At 43.5% G+C, this 21,126-nt stretch overlaps 1 protein-coding gene across 2 annotated transcripts in view; it reads left to right on the top strand.

Annotated features, from left to right (window-relative positions):
* The first annotated feature begins 1,043 nt into the window (after window positions 1-1,043).
* The window catches only part of FBLN5 (fibulin 5), a 60,834-nt gene continuing 40,751 nt past the window's right edge, over window positions 1,044-21,126 (top strand). The window contains exons 1-4 of one of the 2 annotated variants that reach the window (XM_048855128.2): window positions 1,044-1,460; window positions 3,648-3,702; window positions 6,571-6,619; window positions 7,754-7,984. In XM_048855128.2, coding sequence (XP_048711085.1) covers window positions 1,435-1,460; window positions 3,648-3,702; window positions 6,571-6,619; window positions 7,754-7,984 — 361 coding nt within the window. In that variant the 5' untranslated portion in view covers window positions 1,044-1,434. Of the gene's footprint in view, window positions 1,461-3,647; window positions 3,703-6,567; window positions 6,620-7,753; window positions 7,985-21,126 lie in introns of both variants that reach the window. The other variant, XM_048855127.2, reaches the window with a different exon arrangement.

Here is a 21,126-nt window from a genome sequence, read left to right as displayed (position 1 = left end):
AGAAGGTATGTCATAGAGGGCTATAAAATCAGGAATGGTGTGGAGAAAGTGAATAAGGAGGTGTTATTTACTCCTTCACATAACACAAGGATCAAGGGTCACCCAATGAAATTAACAGGTAGCAAGTTTAAAACTAACAAAAGGAAATACTTCTGCACACAATGCACAGTCGATATGTGGAATTTGTTGCCAGGGGATGTTGTGAAGGCCAAAAGAATAAATGGGTTCAAGAAATAATTAGAATTCATGGAGGATAAATCCATCAATGGCTATTTGCCAAGATGGTCAGGGATGTAAACCCTTGCTCTGGGTGTGGCTAAACCTCTGACTGCCAGAAGCTGGGACTGGATGACAGAGGACTGGTCACTTGATATTGTCCTGTTCGCTTCATTGCCTCTGAATCATCTGGCACTGGCCACTGTCAGAAAGCAGGATACTGGGCTAGATGGACCATTGGTCTAACCCAGGATGACCGTTCTTACATTCTTATATATGTTCCGCTTGACATACTAAAAGTCTGTGGCAAAGTCACACAACACCTGACAAAGTATTTCTCCTCCTCCCTCTTCAATCAAAGCTGCAGCCTTAAAGCAGACAGAAGGAAAGTGCTTTGGGTTCCCTGAGAAATCTTACATTTTACAAACTGAAGCCTTAAGTTTGGTGTCACCTTGAAAATGGCCAAAATTTCAGACAGTGCAGTTACTTCCCCTTGACTGTCTAATTTGTTTTCTCTTGTTTTGAAATAAATCAAAATTCTATAGCCCCTTTAATTGCAATTGCCATGAATTCAAGTCATTCAGCTCCAGGAGGGCCAGAGCTTTCATCAGTACGCCATTGGCATGAAGTATTGTAGTGCTGCATATTCATCATCCAAGCTGAGACACCAGCGACAGGGCCCCAGGTTTTTGCTCTGAACGAAAAGAAAACAGTCCCTTTTCCAGCCCCTTGATAAGGGATTCTATCCAATAACAATGCTGCCTCTGCACGAGGCACGTTTACTTGTAAAGTTTGCAGTAGGAGAGGCTTTCCTTAAAGCTGTGAGTCTTTTATCCTGGCAGGCTCCTCAAGATTGTTGTGAGGAGTCTAGCCAGTTGGTGAGCTCTGTAATCTAAACCAGCTGTCCCCAGACTGAGGCCCCCATTTGCATTGTTTAACATACTTAGAAAATGAAGTGTTCATTTTTAACATTCCTCCTCCAATTGGTTTAATGCTGAATTACAGAAGAGAACTAAGCAAAACCAGGTGCTTTTGCTGTATTCTCTCCAGTGTCTGAGGAGGAGCAGACCTCTCCCTGCCCTGTCTATTATTTGGTATTTCATTCTTTGGAATACAAATGACTGAGGAACTCAAGTGCTAGCAAAACGCCGATGTTCAGACACATTTTTTAGTTATTCAGCAGTACAGACTTTTTTTTTTCCCCATCTTTCCTAACCAATGTTGGACATGCAAGAAGTAAAGAGGTAGGTACTGTGCATCAAACTTTTTTACTCACTGAATGGAAACCTACTCATAGAAAACGTCTGTGGCTACAAGTCCCTGTGCCAGTTCACTCACTAAAGCCATTTGCAAAGAGACAGGATCTTAATGATCAGAGATCGGGTAAAGCTCTTTTTGTTTGTTATAAAAGCTGTGCTGTCCCTAGCAATTTCCGTCTTGATCTGTGCTATATTCTGCATTTAGGAATCTGTCTCTTGTGGGAATGCTGGATTGCTACAGTGAAGGCTCTTCTGGCTAAAATCACAGCTGCTTTCTCTGCAGATATGATTCACAGTAATTGATTTAAACTTCACTAGCTATGGTTGCAGAAGTTAATTGCTGTTTTATAACATTTTGTCTGCTGACTAAACCAACAGGATCAGCTTAAAGCAATGTTTTCGGGTTGTGTTATATGCCTGTTAATAATTCTCAGGGGGATGAGGGATCTGATAGTGTAAAGTAAATTGAAGTATGATTGCAGCCCAAACCCACCATCAGGAAATTCTCTGTATTCTATCACCTTCCCCATAACTCAGAAGAACCTAGTGGCTCTTAATTCTTGAAACTGAAGGATGTATATAGCTGTGGATACTGTCAGTAAGTAGATATGAATTTTTGCTGTACAACAAAGAGTAGCCCTATTAGGAACTTTTAACATAGAATGATAAACCTTTTCATTTCCTTCTGTTGTTCCTCTTTCTATATACAAAATGAATGTGCAGTAATGTACACAGTGCATGCTTGAGAAAATGTGCTCTATCCCTCAAAAGGATTTAAGGGATCCATAAAAGAGATGCGGTCCTAAATGGATGATACAGTGCCTTAAATGCATTACCTCCATTTCTAGGGAGGAAAGTCTTTACAGAATTTGCCTGTTTGTGTCCCTACAAAACTTGCCAAACAAGTAACATTTGCCCATTACACAGCACCATGAACAACCATGTTAGGGGTTGTGTGTACTTTTCTGTGCTTATTCCTCAACTAAAACATACTGATGTTTTAAAATGTGCCTGTCAGTCTGTGAGTAGTTTTGTCTGATGTATCTATTAGGTCATGTTCAGTACCTTGACTTGCTCTACGAATCACAGACAGAGCTAAAAGAGCCTGCGGGGAAAGTTGGCTGCTCCTTTAGGTAGCAGAACTGAGGCCACCTAAAATTTTCCTGCTTCCCATGTCGTTTTTTTAAATATACTGTATTCGCTATAGACATTCAGTAATAGTCTCCAGTGTAAACAAGACATGGCTCTAAAATGTATTGAAAAGGACCTTTGTATAAGAAACTGGAAAACATTGAAATTAAAGTACACAAAATAAAATAAATTTCTGATTGTTCTTTCCAAATTTAAATCTGGCTTTAGTTAATATCCAACACTTTAATTTGGCCAGGGTATTTATATGGTCAGAGCATACTTCCAGTCCTGTAGATCAGGGCTCAAGCTATAGCCAAATATTTAATAGCTAAGGGCCAGATTCTGTCACCAAGAAGTAACTTGCTTTACAAAAAGTCCTTTGGAAATACATTGGCCAGACTCTCAGCTGCTGTAAATCAGCACGGTTTCACGGAAGACACTGGTTTATATCAGCTGCTGATCTGGCGCAATGTGTCTACTTGCAGAGCAAGATAATACTCAGTGTGAGTAAAGAGGCAGAATCTGACCCTAGGAAATCGGTTGATTTGGAGTACTTTCTTGGGGATGAAGCGTGGTCTAGCCCTCTAATGACTTGTTCAGTGGGGTTTGTGCTTCAGTTTATCCATCTGCAAATTGTGTATAATACTTACCTAACTCCTAAGGATGTTGTAGACTAAATTAATGCTTGTGAAGGGTTTTGAGATTCACAGAGGGATAAAATTTTATCACTGACTATTATAAATCTACCCTTTGAAAGACTTGTGTATAGCCTATAATAAAGGACATGGATTAGGCTACAGATATTTAGGGCCTGATTCTGATCTCACTGATGTAAGTTCAGGGTAAGAACACTGACTTCATGGAGTTCTGAATCTGGGCCATATACTTAATGTTACATGTCATCAGCCAAATTCATCTATAGTAAGGCTCTGGGGGGGTGCACTGGAGTTACACCAGAGATTAATTTGGCCTCATATCTAAATATGTGAAATGAACATGTGCATCAAAATGTTTACACCTTATTTTCTATGCATATTACAGGATACTGACTGTTTTCATGCTGGCCACCTGCCTTACACACCCTGGGAAAGCACAGGTGAGATGAGCAGACAGAAAACATACTTTCTTACACTAAAGCATTTCATAGCATGAGGCTTACTTGGATAGCAGGTGAATAGGAAATCTGTGGTCTGGGGCTTAGATGAACAGGAAGCTATGTGGTCTAGGGTTCAGCGTGGAGGAATGGGAGCCAGCAGAATCCTGGCGTCTAATGTGGACTGTCAACTCAGCAGGAAATTCTTGGAGAAAGACAGGCCTCAAAGAAAACCAGACACTGCCTCTGAACTAAGTGGTCCTTGAAAATGAAAGCGCAAAAGTATCCACAAAGGAGCTTTGAGTCCTGACTTCTGCCAGGGACGACCCTCCATGTTTGGAATACCCATTGATTTGAATGGGAATTCTGTGTGGGGAAAGCTTCCAGGGTCCAGCCCTAGGCCTTTCACCCATGGGTTTGGGAGCCTGGTGATGTCATCCTAGTCTTTATTCTAATTCCTGGGAATATCAGGAGCATTGGAGCTCAGGATTGAGGGATATTACATTAGTAGGGATGCATAAAGAAGTTTACACAGTTCCTGCCTGAATTAAGCCTGGCTCAAGCAAATTTTATTAGTCCTTCATGTTCCTGGGCATTAAATTCACTGTAAATTAGGGGGGGAATCAAAGAGATGTTAGACTCTGTTTGAAGGTAATAGTCCTATATTGTTCAGGGTTGTGTTTCCAAATACCTTTTACAGAAGGGTTTGAAATTTAGTTGGTTTTTTTCTCTGTCGGATTGACAGTTGACTGCATGTGGCTTGTTAATATTGATATTTTGCCAATATTAGAGCTGGCAAAAAACAGTTTTCCCATCCTGTGAGAATTTTGGAGATTTTGAATTTTTTTCCCATCCTGAGTTGGGATGAAAAGTGGAAATATCAAACATTTTTACAAACTGAAAATAAAATTTTAAAAAATTGGATTGAGTCAATTGAAATTTTTTTTCTTTTTATAATTTTGAAATGTTTCATTCTGATTTGGACATTTTAAATTTTTTTAAACTTTTTTTTTTGCTATAAATTAAAGTTCAAAACAAAGTCATTTCCAGCTGAAAAATGGAACTCTTTCATTTTGAAAATGTCAAACTTTTTTTTAGTTTTTTTTTTTCAAAACAAGACATTTGTTGAAACCAACCTAATTCCCACAGTTTGTTTCAACTAATTGGCCTTTTTTGATTAAAAGATTTTTCATCTAAAACTTCCCGTCCAGCTCTAGTCAACATAGACAACAGCCAAAAGATGTGAAGCATGGCACTGTAGCTAGGTGAACAGGTTCGAAGCACACAGAGTATGTATGTTCTTTACATGGCAGACTGAAAATAGACTCTCCATCAGAATACCTTTGGCTTCCTCCAGATGATGCTAAAACATCTCAGAATGTCAAAGTAAGTGCCGGCAGAATTCCCCACCACATGATCTGTAACTGTAGGTGATGGCGTGGAGTGCTCTTGTGGGTGGATGGAGGGGTAGATACATGACCATTCATGTATTTCCTTCCATGTCCCCTTAACCCCCTTAAAAATGCCTGTCTCAGTGCCTTGTTCATTCCACTCTATCACTCCCACCTGCAGTTTACATTGCTACCAAATATGCATGACACTTTCCCTTCCCAGCTCACCAAGGCAACATTTTCTACTGATTTCAAACACTTTTAGAAAACTCACTTCTCCCTTGATGCCCAGAAGAAAAACATCACTAAGTACTCCTGCTCTCTGGTTCTTCCAGTGCATCCTGTCTTCGATGTCCCTGTTTCTTACACTGTCAGTGTAACCTACTGACAGATTGGCTGTCATGCTCCCCTCTACTGGCTGATCCACTGTTACCAGCTGATGGACTGATCCAAAACCCATTGAAGTCAATAGCTGCCTTTTAAACTGACTTCTCTGGGCTTTGGAGGAGGCCCTACAGGAGTTACTTCTGTAGCTGATGTGGAGAGGGCTCTGCTGGCATACTAGAGACCTCTGTTCAAGCCCAGCTCAAGGTCTGTGGGGGGGGGGGGGGGGTGAGGGGACTGCTGTAAAGCTTGCACCCTTGGAAAAAAAGCTTCCGCTAAGAATTTGTCTACAGTAGGATTTAAAGGTGTGGTATTAGCAACGAGTCTAGGTGTGTGCTAAGGTGGTAGAGTTATACCCTAGGTTCCAACTCAACCAGCTTAGCATGTGTTTAAAAGTATATATTGCTTTGTCGACACTAGAGTTGGCGAACAACTTTTAACAACACACCTTTTCTCCTCAAGACAAGTGCTAACAAGACATATAATAATAATTCCTAGATCTTATAAAGCACTTTTCATCCATAGATCTTAAAGTGCTTGACAAAACAGGTGGTCAGTATCATTATTTCCATTTGACAGACTGAGAAACTGAGGGGGAGGTGACTTATAGAATCATGGAATATTACTGTTGGAAGAGACCTCAGGAGGTCATCTAGTCCAACCCCCTTCTCAAAGCAGGACCAACACCAACTTGCCTAAGGTCACTCAGATGGGTGGCACAGCCAGAAACTGAACCCAGCTCTCCTGAGTCCCAGTCCAGTGGCCTATCTACTAAGCCACTGACAGACTAAGTTTTGGTTTCTCCATTAGAGAATGACCGCCTGCAACTGCTACCCACTTAGAGAATTATTGCATGAGCTAAAGCAAGAGGTCTGTGCTGTGCTGCTGAAAGTTCGGAGTTCAAAGCCTACTGACTTCCCATGTGAGAGCCATGACACAGTCCTTTGGCGAAGGGACTCTGTTCATTTTTTGCATACTGTACAGTGCTGAACACATCACACTATAATAATAATCCAGATGATCATGTGATTTTGGGGGGGGGGTCATCATCCCATTTCACAATCACTGAGTGTCCTTTCTTTTCTTGTTTTAGCAGCAATGCACTAACGGGTTTGACCTGGACCGTGCCTCTGGGCAATGCTTAGGTAGGATTTTGACTGAATCAATTCATTTACACTGGGGTTCAGACCCACTGGCTTTGTTAAATTAATCATGTGCTACTATCTGTGTATTTTGGCTGAAGGAGATGCTCTCAGTGTCTGGCAAATATATATCAATTATGCACAAGCCTTTGGAAATTGTTCACTCTCATCATTCGTTCAATATGAAAATGTCACTGTTCAGACTGAGTGCAGTGCTTTTCTCATGGCTGTGTTAACGAGAGTTTGGGAGCTCAGTCTAGTTGCCAGAGAACAGGGGTTCAGCATCATAAATACCCACTACTTGCTACTTTTGGCAGCTTCAGCCTGGAGGCCATGGAGAGTTCCTCTCACCCTCTAGTTCAGAATTAAGGTGCACTTTGGGGCAGTGCAGGGAAGCTTGCACTTTGCCCGTGCACCATCTTTTCTGTGGATGAACAGAGGACTTCAGTCTCCGGGGCAGTCAGTATAGCACATTCTATAAGATAACAAATAGTAAGATAAAAACATTAACATAAAAATGGAGATGCCCTGTCTAAGCTGCCTAGCAGTTCCATCCTCCCAGCCAAGGAAATATTCAGATCCTAATAATTTCTCTGCATCTTTCTAAGGTCAAGACAAAAAAAATCCCAGTGAGAACAAAAAAGAGACCTGAACCAAATCCCCAGATTTGAACATCTCAAACTTTGTGTGTGGGAGGCACTGCGGAGTCCCACATCAGGATCCAAGTTTCACAGCTGGGCAAACCAAACCACCAGTGTTTTGAAATCTGGATCTGAATGTTGTGGCTTGGACAGATCCATTAGGAGAAACAGGCTGTAGGACGCTCTTGCAATGTGTAATCAGTGTTTAAACGGACAGTCTATAGAAAAGAAAAGTGTGGTTTGTTTCCTGATTGTAAAGTAGAACAAGGAGAACACATGCTAGGTTGAAAATATGTGCTGTTTCCTGTTATGATGTGGGCTGACTTCAAAGTGAGACTCCACAAAGGAAGCTTTTCCTAGCACAAGCCATGTATCACATATTCAGCAAAATCCCAAGTAAACCATATCATATGTGCTGTTCTGTGCATGTGTCACATTAAGGACCAATTGTGGAAATTGCTGATCTAATTGCCATTCTGTTACTACATCCTTCCAGATATTGATGAATGTCGGACTATTTCTGAGGCCTGTAGAGGAGATATGGTGTGTGTTAATCAGAATGGTGGCTATTTATGCATTCCCCGAACAAATCCAGTTTATAGATCACCATATCTGAATCCTTATTCAAACATTTATCCACCACCACCAGCTCCCAACTACCCCACTGCTACAAGACCTCTGATGTGTCGGTTTGGCTACCAAATGGATGAAAACAACCAATGTGTTGGTAAGTAGCAGAACACTTTATATATTTTAAGGATAGAAAGGATTGCTGTGATAATCTAATCTAACCTGCTGCATAACTGAGGCCAATGTCACACACTAATTCTTGCTTGAAGCCTGATAACTTGTGTTTGAACTATAGCATTTCTCATAGAAGGACATATGTTATGCTTCTTGTATGGTCTTAGTTCAGGGCAAGCAAAGGTATTTTCTCCAGTCTGCATATTTTCTTTAAAAATGAAAATCCATCCTGGTGATTTGAAAGATGGCTCTGTTAGGTGATTTATTGGTGCATACAATATATGTATTTCCACTATCATGAGTCTGTCCTTGAGGGAAAGGAGGGTCTGTGTTTAAAGAACTGGAGTGGGATTCGGGAGCTCTGGGTTCAATTCCAAGCTCTGCCACAGACTTCCTGTGTGACCTTGGGCAAGTCTCCTAATCTCTGGGCCTCAGATCCCCATCTGTAGAATCGGTATAATAAGACTTCCTTTCCCCCACCATTTGTCTGCTTTGTCTGTTTAGACTGTAAGCTCTTTGGGACAGGGACTGTCTCTTACTATATGTATGTATAGTGCCTAAAACTAGTATTAGTACTAGGATAACTTTAATGCCTAAAGGCCTCAACTAAAAGTGGGCCCCACGGTACTAAACACTGTACAAACATACAGTAAGAAACAGTCCCTGCCCCAATAGAATGTGGATCCTGTAACACAAATAATAAATAACTATTCTTACTGTTTTCTCCGTTTTGTAGCTTTTCTAGAGGTGCATCTTTTGGGCTTGATTCTGACCCCACACACACTACTTTTACCCAGCTATGATGCTTGCTATCCATGGAATTACTCCTGATTTACATCAGTTTAAGTGAGAAAGAATCACAACCATTTTTGTTTGTTTGTTTTTTCTAGCTTTAAGAGTACAGCTTGCAAGCCAAATTCTAAACTGACATAGGTGTATCAGACATAATGCCACTAATCAGCAGAGTTACTTTGGTGATAAACTGGTATCAGTGAGATCACACTCAGGCTCCAAGTGTTCTGTAGTGCAGGAGTTATGGGTTCAGCCTCTGTCATTGACTCAATGTGCAACCACTATCTTCTGCTGCACCTCAGTTATCCCACATGTAAAATGGAGACAAGAAGTTGAAAATTTTAACTGTTAGAAAATTTGGGTTTTCAACAAAATGATTTTTTTCATGAAAATGTCTGCTTTCCACAGAAGAATATTTTTTTCATTGAAAAACTGAATGCCCAAATCCTGAAATATTTGTATTTGGATATGCTGCTGCAATGCCTCGTAGGAGTCGTAGTTCAATTTCCTCATGCCTCTGTTCTTCTCATGGGAGATATAACTGAACCCCTAGATGCACCACAGCCAGGGACTCCCATGATGCACTGCCTCCCCTCTCTAAGAGGGGAAATCCATGATGGGAAATGTAGTCTGACCAGCCAATAGAGAAGAATCATAGAATTATAGAATATCAGGGTTGGAAGGGACCTTAGGAGGTCATCTAGTCCACCCCCCTGCTCAAAGCAGGACCAATCCCCAACTAAATCATCCCAGCCAGGGCTTTGTCACGCCTGACCTTAAAAGCCTCTAAGGAAGGAGATTCCACCACCTCCCTAGGTAATGCATTGCAGTGTTTCAGCACCCTCCTAGTGAAAAAGTTTTTCCTAATATCCAACCTAAGTTGAAAGCAGCTATCAAATTTCCCCTCATTCTTCTCTTCCGCAGACTAAACAATCCCAGTTCCCTCAGCCTCTCCTCATAAGTCATGTGTTTCAGTCCCCTAATCATTTTTGTTGCCCTCCGCTGGACTCTCTCCAATTTTTCCACATCCTTCTTGTAGTGTGGGGCCCAAAACTGGACACAGTACTCCAGATGAGGCCTCACCAGTGTCAAATAGAGGGGAACGATCACGTCCCTCGATCTGCTGGCAATGCCCCTACATATACATCCCAAAATGCCATTGGCCTTCTTGGAAACAAGGGCACACTGTTGACTCATATCCAGCTTCTCATCCACTGTGACCCCTAGGTCCTTTTCTGCAGAACTTCTGCAGAGCCATTCGGTCCCTAGTCTGTAGCGGTGCATGGGATTCTTCCGTCCTAAGTGCAGGATTCTGCACTCATCCTTGTTGAACCTCATCAGATTTCTTTTGGCCCAATCCTCTAATTTGTCTAGGTCCCTCTGTATCCTATCCCTACCCTCCAGCGTATCTAACTCTCCTCCCAGGTTAGTGTCATCTGCAAACTTGCTGAGGGTGCAATCCATACCATCCTCCAGATCATTTATGAAGATATTGAACAAAACCGGCCCCAGGACCGACCCTTGGGGCACTCCACTTGATACCGGCTGCCAACTAGACATGGAGCCATTGATCACTACCCGTTGAGCCCGACAATCTAGCCAGCTTTCTATCCACCTTATAGTCCATTCATCCATCCCATACTTCTTTAACTTGCTGACAAGAATACTGTGGGAGACCGTGTCAAAAGCTTTGCTAAAGTCCCACCAAAACAACACGTCCACCGCTTTCCCCTCATCCACAGAGCCAGTTATCTTGTCATAGAAGGCAATTAGATTAATCAGGCATGACTTGCCCTTGGTGAATCCAAGAATGGGAACTTCAGGCATCCAAATGACAATTCTCATAAGGGAAGCATTTCTGAATCAATACATTTTGGTTTTCAGACAAAATATTTCTGGATTTTTGCAGAAAATTTTTTGTATTTGAATTTTTGCCAAAAAATTAAATTTTTCATGGGGGGAAAACCCATTTTCCAACCAGCTGTAATAATAATTGATGTTGTGAAGTTTAATCCATTAATATTTTGCAAACTGTTTTGAAATCCTCAGATGACAGGTGTTGTGAGTTAAGTATAGTATTAACTAGTCCGACTGACCCTACTGAATCAATTCACATCATTTATGATGTATGTCAGTTTGGAGACTTCTGGGAATGTTTTGTATTTTCCTAACTTTGATGTAGATGGGCCAGTAAGTGCAACAGTTAAAATTAAAAGTAAGTGCTGGAACTGGAGGGCACAAAAAAGGATCTCACTTCCCACTCTGAAATTTTGGGCCGTCCTTTCTGCTATGTTCACACCCATCCCTAAAAATCAAAGTGGGTCGGATTATTAAACCTTCCGAGTGGGACTTGCAAGCCCAAGCACATAATGGTTCCTGTAGGGGCTTTTAGAGCTATGAAGGCCAATGCTTCTTTCAATCCGCACCATTCCAGTAGAGCCACCTGGAGTTGTGACTACAGCAATTAATTGCTAAGGGAGACTGTGCTGAATGCAACCACCGACCAGGTAATAGCTGGGAAAAGATGGAGAGTGGCCCATCAGAATCACAATGAGCTGGAAGCATTTTCTGAACCTCCCCATCAGTTTTGAACTGAGGCAGATAATAGTGTTTGTGTAAGAGGACAAAGAATAAAGCTTAAAGAAAGAAAACAAGACCTGGCCACAGCCATTGGGTCTCCACTGGGTTCGACTTTGTTTTAAACTGTGTGTTTATTTAGTGAAATGCTCTAGAGACAATTTGTGTTTCACTTCCCTGAGATGGGAACGGTAGGCACCTAAGCAGACAGTATAGAAGATTGTCACGCTTTGCTGTAGCATCTGTAAGTTCCTCTGCTGTAACCGTAGGGCCCATTTTAGTATTTCTTCTACAGCCAGAACACTGTATTTTATGGAGGTAAAGTTCACCCTTGCGCTCAGGGTTTAAGTAATGGATTAGCCTTGTTCTGACCCTCTGCATAGGGGTGAATTTCACCAGGCATACACAAGAAATGCTGAACCAAAGGGGTGCCTGAGCCATAAAAACAACTGCCAGTGTCAATGACCCTTCAAGCTTCCCCCACCCTTCCCCACATGTCAACGTTCTAGCCCCATAAAAACCTCGGACAGTCTTTTACAATGAAGTTTTCAAACGTGCTCACTACCAGCCAAACTACTTCTATTGAGGTCCATGGGACTTTTGGCCATTGAATTCAATGGGAGCGGAGGTAGCCTAGCGCCCACCTGTTCTATGGAGCGTAGGCTATAGAAACACTCTCAGATCACATTTAGGATTTATAAGATACCCTTTTGCCAGACTAATGCAATAGAAATCTTTACTTTTCTTTTTTTAAATTCCAGTGCAAACATTCTTTTTAACGAAAGAACCATTCCCTGACAAACCTGTTTTCACTGTCCGAGCTGAGAGAAATGCAAGAACATTGTGAGTGGGTCTGTCTATCCCCTCCTGGTAACTGGTTGGCCAGCCAACCCTCCATTTGCCTTGACTCTCTAAGGAATGCACACCCCAGGTGGTTCAAATAATATTCCCCCTCCGAGGGGCTGATTTATTCCAACATAGCTAAAGATAAACATAAGTAGTTCGTCGCCTGGTCAGGAAGAGTTCACAAAGAATCCATCCCTTTCTAGCCCTCCAGGCCTCATCCTTTCTGGCCAGAGTCACAGGAGCAAGGTGAACAGATTCCTTCCCCAGTCCTGCCACTGCTTGGCTCTCCTCAGTCCTAATGCAGTCCTCGCCCACAATCCTGCAGCCAGAGAGCCTCCCTGTAGATCCTCTTGCACTGGGTGAAAAGCAGCCCCTCTTATAGTATGCACTGCTTCTGCCTCCCCTCCTGAGAGTCTTTTGAAAATGTCTCTCTCTCACCAACAGACGATGGTTCAATAAAAGACGGAGACAATCACCTACCCTGTGTCCCTAACATCCAGGGACTAACAAAGCTACAAGAACCCTGCATGCACTTGAAAGAAACGGCTATTGCCACTTACAGGGCAGAAGGGGTTAACCCTTTTCCCTGCTGGTCTAGGTATGGGGCTTCTGTACCCTGTCCCAAAGGGAAACAAACAGCTTACAGACAATAAATGAAAACTTAGGTTATTAACACTGAGAGCACTTAAGAGCTGCTGTTAGCACCACAGGGAAGGATATTTGTTTTCTAGAAAGACAAGCAGGGCAACAGAGAATCTGTCCTCATCTGGTATAGTCATTATGTGTGCCCCAGCTGCTGGAATGGTGATGTTGTGTAGAAATACTCCGCTTTCATTTAAAAAAAATTAAGTTTCTAGCCCTTATAGTTGTAGAGAAAAGCTGGAAAATAGTACCCACGTGCCACCTGAAGTTTCAAAAACCACCAGGCACAGAAAACGATACCAGGGTGTGGTGGAGGTGGTAATTTTTAAACCTCCTGATTCTTTGGGGACCGACTCATGGTTCTGAACACTTGGGGCATGTCTACTTTACAGTGATTATACCAGCATAGCCCCATAGTGTGTACACACAGACAAAACCAATGGAAAGGGTTTTTCCATCAGTGTAGGAACAATACCTCCCCGACTGATGGCGTTCTTCTGTCCATCTACCTACATCTACACTGTGGTTAGGTCAGCACAGCTATGTTGCTTAGGGGTGTGGATTTTTCATACCTCTGAGTGATGTAGCTCTGTCAACCTAAATTCTAAGTGTAGACCAGGCCTTGGGGTTGGCAAATGCAGTGTTCATTACACCAGTAAAAAGTGTGTGTAACCTGCTACTTAGAATGGGAATGATTTACACCCACTCTGCACTTTATTTGCACTGGTGTAAACAGCAATCTCACCCACGAGCTCTAACCTGACAGTGTCCCTTTAAATTTATATAATTTCTGACTCTTTTCCTTTCAAATTGTAGACTGCTTAACTATCATAATGCCCCTTTTGTTAGAAGAACTCAGTCCAGGAACTGTTGGCAAGACTGGATTGGAACTAGAGCCCATGTTCTTGCATTATACATTCATAAACTGAGAGTTCTTTCCAATTTCCCTTCACTCCACCGCACCATTTCCTGATTTACAATGATTTTTAAAACATGCCTGAAGTATAGATCCTTCGGGGCATTGTAGAAAGAATTGTAAGGGATGGGCTTTTGTTTTTACTTTTTATCCCGTTAACACATCTGTCGAATGGGAGGAGCCAGGAGTGGAAGAGGAGAAAGAATCAAGGAAAGCAGACAGAAGCAAGAGAGCTGTGGTTTTAGCTCAGTGGGGCTCTGGTTCAAGCCTCAGTGCTGGCAATGATGACAGCCATTACACCAGCACAGTTGCAAGAGTGGGTGGCCTGGGAGAGGGTGTTATTTGAGAAAGGGCATAATTCAGTGCTTCTCCTGAGTATCCTGCACCAGCAAGGTGTCTATGAAGTCCTGCCCATCAGCTAATTCCCCTCCTTCCCCTCCCCCACCGACCCTAGTGGAACCTGTAAGGGAAAGAAATTATGTGAAAGCTGCCTCCCAATGGTGTGAATCAGTCCATGGTTCAAGCATCTGTGTGTGCTGGCATAAACTGAGCCCTCTGGGGTTAAGATTTTCATCCCCATAAATCCCTGTGCAGAAGGAGCATGGTCTAGTGGTTAAAGCACAGGGGAGCACACTGTGTGTGTGTGTGAAGGTTACTCCTTATATAGAAAGAAGTAACTCCTTATATAGAACCAAGAAATATAATGAGTGAGCCAAGAAAGCTTCATGTAACTAAGAAAACTGGCATCTCTGGAACATGCTGCAAAAAAAGAGCTGGCCGTCTGGGGATGGTGAAGTGTAATAGTAAACGTAGAGTCATAGAATATCAGGGTTGGAAGGGACCTCAGGAGGTCATCTAGTCCAACCCCCTGCTCAAAGCAGGACCAATCCCCAATTTTTGCCCCAGATCCCTAAATGGCCCCCCTCAAGAATTGAACTCACAATCCTGGGTTTAGCAGGCCAATGCTCAAACCACTGAGCTATCCCTCCCCCCAAGAGTATATCATCCTGCATCTCAGTGCCTTTCTAACATCACTGACTAATTGTACTGATGTGTGATGATGTGGGGAGAGACGCTAAAATAACACACCAGCAGTAGAAGCATAAATTAACTCATTTCAGCTAAAGAGAATCTTGATGTTAGAGGGCCAAAGTCTACTCTCAGATATGGGTGTGATTCCTGTTGGCTTCAATAGGATTTCAGGATCTTGGAGCCAAATTTGTCCCAGTGAGTCTATCTGAGTTAGTTTAATCAATTCATGGGCCTAAGCCACTGTGTCCCGGCCCGGATACAGAGCTGAAGCAGCCCCAAGTTCAGGGCTGTTCTCCTTCTGCAGCATCTGTTGCTGTTAAAGTCTGATCCCCTTTTGTCCCAGGAGATGGTTGGGATTCAGCTGGAGGCAGTTGAGGTGGTGGTGTCATCTGGGTCCCTCTGTCTGGCCCAGTCTGGTGAGGGCATCTCTCAGGATTAGGGTGACAAAGGCCTGGGGTTCGGGGAGATGGTGGAGGTGGCAGCCAAGATGGTGATGCTTTCTTCAGTAGCCCCTGTTTGTTCTTCCTTCGTTTTTTCCCCAAGTCTTTCTTTAAGGACCCAGAAAGGAAGTGATGGGAGAAATAGCCCAACTACTCACTATTTTGTCCTACAGTTAGGCCTAATATCTGACACACCAATTCTGGGCCATTAATTTCCAGTTCCACATCTGTTTTTACCAAGCATGATTTCAACACAGCCCTTGAATCATGTCAGTGTGGCCTTTTTGGTTTTGACTAATTTAGTCTCTCTGTCTGGTTCTCTTTCATCGGTTTATAACATTCATTATTGAAAGCAGCTTGACTTATGTTCCATCAACATGTGTTACTCTAGGTTATTGTCACATCTTTTGACCTTCCGTATATTTTTTACAATTGAGGTCACAATTCAGGTAAATTGGTTGGCCCAGTTATCACAACGGGGCCCTTCTTTAGGTTAATTGGAGCTACTCCTTGTGATTGCTGAGTTGCATCTGTTTATAGTAGTTTCTTTAGCTGCTTGTTGGGTGGGTGACTAAAAGTTTTCAGGGTTTTTTTTAGCATGTTGGTGGGGAGCTGGTTGCGGGTGCTAGAGCTGCTTTCTGAACCTGCTGAGGAGCAGGACAAAATGAAACCAAGGAGAGTGTGGGACCCTGGTTGAAAGGGGAGGTGTCACTCCACAGCATACAGCAAGGGACCCTGCACTCAGGCTGGGCAGGCCCAGCTTTGTAAGCACATATGGGGCAGTTGGGCATGTGCACTTCCCTATGTAAACAGGGATCCTGTCACAGCCAGGTTCACATCCCCATAACTGGGAACTCTCAGTCTCATCAGAATCTGTTTTTCTTCATTACTCCCTGTTCTCCCCTTGCAAGCTCCAGAGTCACCTTGCTGTATGATGCATTGACCTATTTCCCCTGCCCCAGGCAAGCTGCAGATCAGATCCTTTCCACAGTGCTGGACAGTGTGCAAGGGATAACCTCTGCACAGTGCTGGCTAGTATGTTGGCTTGCATGCCGTGGCCTCAAGTGAGCATGATCTGTGAGTCAGGGGTCACCTATCTTTAGACTCCCAACTGAGCAGCTTGTATGCTGCAATTGGCAGCAAGGACTGGCCAGTGGGAGGTTACACCAGCTTCAATTGAGAGGAGTAGCATTTTGATGCCCAAGCCCACCATGTCTTTTCCTGCAGCAGAGGACATGCTGAGCACTGCGTCAGTCAGGGCAGGATTTGACCCACATTGTTAATCTCTAATCGATTCCTTATACTCTTTGTGAATCCCTAATTTAATATGTGGGACTGCAAGGCTGTTTGCCTTCAGTATCTCTTACTTTTCTCTCACTTCCAGAGATTTCAATAGGGCCAAATCAGTTAAAGTCAGAATGTGCCGATTAATTCTGTCTGCTCTGGGAGTGGATTAAATGAACGCTGCTTTATGGGCTAGCTCTTAAAGTAAAAGAATGAACAGGTCATTCTGGCCAACCAATTACAGCATTTCTTTTTCTTGAAGTCATGACTTGATCTTGGAAGATCTGCCTGAGTCTTTCTTCTCCAATCCATCAAGTCTGGGACTTGTTCCTCTCTCCATTTTCTAACTTGACTCTGGCCAACAGTCCATGCATAACATTCCATTGAGACCTGAGGGCTTCCATGTTTCCTGAACAAATCTCTCTCTCTCCTCTCCAGCAGCATAACATGGGTAACTTCAGTCTGAAACATACTGAAAGCCTTATTCATTTTCATTGTAGTATCAATGCAGTGCTCAGCCCTGCATAAGGCTGTGTGTCTGTAGTGCCTAGAGATGGCAGGATTCTTCATGACATGAAAGTCATTGTTGTTCTTGGCTCCTGCCTTATATTTCTTGGGTCAGCTTCGTTTCTCTCCATTTGGCTCTAGGCTGAAATTGGCCAGAGTTTATATGTCACAATCGAGATGTTTGGCCAAAATATATAGAAATATGAATTGGCTCTTTCACAAATGTAAATCTGCCAGCTCAGCCATGTGCCGTGCCAGACTGTATAGGCAGAGTAAACGTGCTGGCGTTGCTCTTGTGTTTTGTCCCTAGGACTCAAGAGGCCATGAGGAAGCTGCAATGCAGAAAAATAAGAGCTGCCTTATGTTGCGTGGAGGCTAATATGCTCTAACCTTTTCATCCACCAGTTCGCTGGTTTCCCACTTTATTACTTAAGAGATGTGAGAAAATTTTAAAGAAAATAAATTTACTAGCACATGCATGAGGTCTACACTGTCCCAGCTCTGTTCAGTAGAATACCGATTAGTATTCCAGCTGTGGGCTGAAGGGGCTGCCTAGCAGGAACAAAGGGTCAAACCCAGAAGTCCCTACTCAGTCTTGCCCCAACAAGCCTCTAATTGGTATCTCGTTCCCACAGCCATGATCTATGGTTGTAGGTTTCCTGTCATGTAAGGGAGCACAATGGCACATGGAGGAAGGACTGTCCAGTGGTTAGGGCATTAGCCTAGGAGAGACAGAGTCAAATCCCTGCTCTGCCATAGACTTCCTGTGTTACCTTGGGCATGTCACTTAGACCAAGATTTTCAGATATTCAACACTAACACCTTAAAGGGGCCAGATTTTCGGAGGGCAGGTGCTCAGAACTTCTGAAAAATCAGGCCTTTGGAAGGTGTCCCAATTTAGGCACCCCCAAATCACTAGCCATTTCTGACAATCTTGGCCCATGCCTCAGTTCCCCCATCTGTATAATGGGGATAAGAGTTCCCTACCTCACACAGGTGTTGTTAGGTTAAATACAATAAAGATTGTAAGGCACTCAGATCCTGTTGTGAGGAGGACCATATCAGTACCTCAGATAGACAGATAGGGCCTATGGTACTGGAGAAGAGGGATAGATAATTTAATATAAAATAGGCCAAATTCATCCCTGCTATAACTCCACTGAAGCCAATGGAGTTACACCATAGATGAATTAGGTAAAGCATTTGATACAGTATTATGAAATACTAATTCAAATTAGTATTAGCTTGAACATAAACTCTGACACATGGGTTGAAAGCTTGCTGAAGGGCTATAAACAAAGGATAATGATACTTGGCAGTGACCTGAGTAGAGAGAGGTTTCTAGTGGGGTGCTGCAGGGACCATTATCAAGTCTGGTCTTATTAAATATCTTCATTAATTATGTGGAAAAGAGTGTTCACTGATTTCAGAATGGTTTTATTGGACATCCTCAGCCCGTGGTCATATTCCTCCAGTCTAATATTGCTGTGTGTCACTGTTGCTGGGATTATTTGCAGCTGGCTCCACACTCCAGAGGGAATCCTATTAGTCATTGATCGAACAGCACATCGCTGTAAATATGGCATTTGAATGGCTGGCAGTTGTCTTCTACAGTGTGTGTATATTTGTGAGTCTTTGGATCTGCTAAAGGCACACAGCCGATAGCCTCCACTTCGCTGAAAGTTCCTACAGCCTCAGTCACGACGTGTACTGCTGCTGTTTTTTATTTCCTGGGGTAGCTGCAGCATTGGTCAGTGCTTAAGTCAAGGGGAGTCTTTCCCTTGGCACTGGCTCAGGTCCTGTATCTGCAGATCACACTAAATGGGAAGGTTTTGTGAACTACACTGTGGGCAGGGGAATAACCCAGAGAGACTTAGGGTACATCTACACGGTGTATTAGAACCTGCAGCAGTGAGTCTCGGAGCTCGGGTTTACAGGCTTGGGCTTGCACTGTGGCGCTAAAAACAGCTGTGTAGATGTTGTGGCTTGGACTGGAGCTGGGGCTGTGAAGCTCCCTCCCCATCCCTTGGCTTCCGAGCCCAGCTCCAGCATGAGCCCAGACATTACACAGCTGGTTTCAGGGCCATAGTACAAGCTGGGCAAACCTGAGTCTGTAGCCCTGGGCTCTAAGACTTGCTGCCTTGGGTTTTAAAATGCAGCGCAGACATACCTATAAGGAGGTGTTACACTTTCCTTCCTAGGGGCAAGAAATTAACAAAAGGAGATTCAACCTGGACAAATATATGTAGGGGAGGGAAGGAGAATCCAAAACGACACCTATTTCGTGGAAGGGACAGTAGGAGGCAGCAGAAGGGCAGAACCAGGGCTGGAGGTAGGGCCTAGCACCTCCATTTGGAAATATTTTGGGGGCTGAACTATGTTTCTGCCCCTGTGTGTTGGGCTGGGGATGGAGCAAATAGGAATTGGGGTGAGTGGGGCCTTGGTGCCAGTGCCCAGTGGGAGGAGTTGGTCTTGGGCCAGGCAGCTCCTCCCCCTCCCTGTTGCTGCAGAACATCATCTAAGTGGGCTGGGCACAGGCAGAGGTGCTCAGTTGTGGGTCAGTGTGGATGAAGCCGGAGACACTGCAGCCAGGACTGGGGAGGGAGCTGCTGGGAGCCCAGGAAGGACCCAAAGCCGGATGACATTGAGGGTTGGGAAGCAGGCAGTTGAGACAGCAGAGCCCCCTGTGGGGAGCAGGCGCTGGGCACAAATAATAGGGAGGTGGGGCTTTGTGGGGAGTTATCTGAGGTCCCCCAGATTCCCCAATGCCCTATCTTCCTCCCTCCACTACCTCCCCTGCTACCCTCTGCTCCCTCCCAGGGCCTATACCCCAAATATGCATCTCAGCCCTTTTTCCCACCCACCCCCATTGAAAGCAAGCTTCTGCTGCCTCCGGAAGGCAGTAAGGTGAAGAGGAGCCTTGGGATGCACAGCAAGTTACAATATCACATGGCAGCAAAAAATTATATTGCATGCACGGAGGTTTCACATCACAGAACAGAAAGTACTTCCAACCACTGATGGTAATGGAGAAGCATAGGGACAATGTTTTTTTAATTACTTTTTTAAATCTGAGACTGGAGAAAAGGTTCATCACGCACGATCAGGTTTTATAGCCTCCACATTTAAAGAACTTATATACTTATTGGGCCAGATTATAGTCCACACTAAATCAGATTTCTGCCACTGTTAAAGCTGGCCGAAGTGGCTGGCTAAGGAGTATTCTTGTGTAAGAGGAATCCCAATGTGCTGTAGAGTCCACTCCTCACAGCCTCTAGTGTAGGAGCTAGGTCAGAGGGAATGAGGTGTTCTTGGAGCACTGCAGTCTCTGGCAATCCCCAGCTGTTGTAACATCCCCTTATGCCCAGCTACAAAGATTCCCATCTTAGAGCAGCTTCGAGGCTATGCTAATTTATGCATGGGGGATGAGCCCAACAATAAACCCAGCATGTGCTGCTCGTGGATCACTGAGCATTGCAGCTGGGACTGCAATAACCCAGTAGCCAATTGCAGTCCTTGCATTTGGTGGTGTAGTTTTGTGAAGCTAAATACCAAAACAATTATTCCATTCATACTCTGTGCTTATCAAGTAAAACTCTTGTTAAAGTAAATGAATTTTTTGTCCGAGTAAAGACTTCAGAAATTGGCCCATTTATATTTTCAAAGGGCTTTGAGCTTCTCAGAAGGAAGGTGCTATATGTGCAGTGTTATTGTTAAAGTGTTGTCAGGAGTAATTTTAAAACATAATACAGATTTTTAGGGTGGAAAACCTAAGGAGTTTGATGCCCAGTTTCCATTAAAATGGATGGGGATTGGATGTCCAAATCCCCATGGCAATTCTGAAAGTCTCAGGCTAAATTTGAAGCCAGACAACTTTGACATATAAACATATAAGTGGACTGTAGAAAACCTCGTAAATTTAAATAGCTGCCAACCAGTCTGTGCCCAGTTTCAAAGATCCCCCACCAATGGCCAAGCAGAACATGTGAAATGCATTTTAGTTCTGGAGATGATATGAAATTGAAATGTCCTGAAGTTATCATGGAACATCCGCGAACTGAGATTTACTAAAATATCAGGTTTCAGAGT

Source organism: Caretta caretta, chromosome 6 (assembly GCF_965140235.1).
Source record: "Caretta caretta isolate rCarCar2 chromosome 6, rCarCar1.hap1, whole genome shotgun sequence".
Lineage (NCBI taxonomy): Eukaryota > Metazoa > Chordata > Testudines > Cheloniidae > Caretta > Caretta caretta.
The sequence above is the reverse complement of the archived record's forward strand: the minus strand, read 5'-3'. Positions and strand labels throughout refer to the sequence as shown.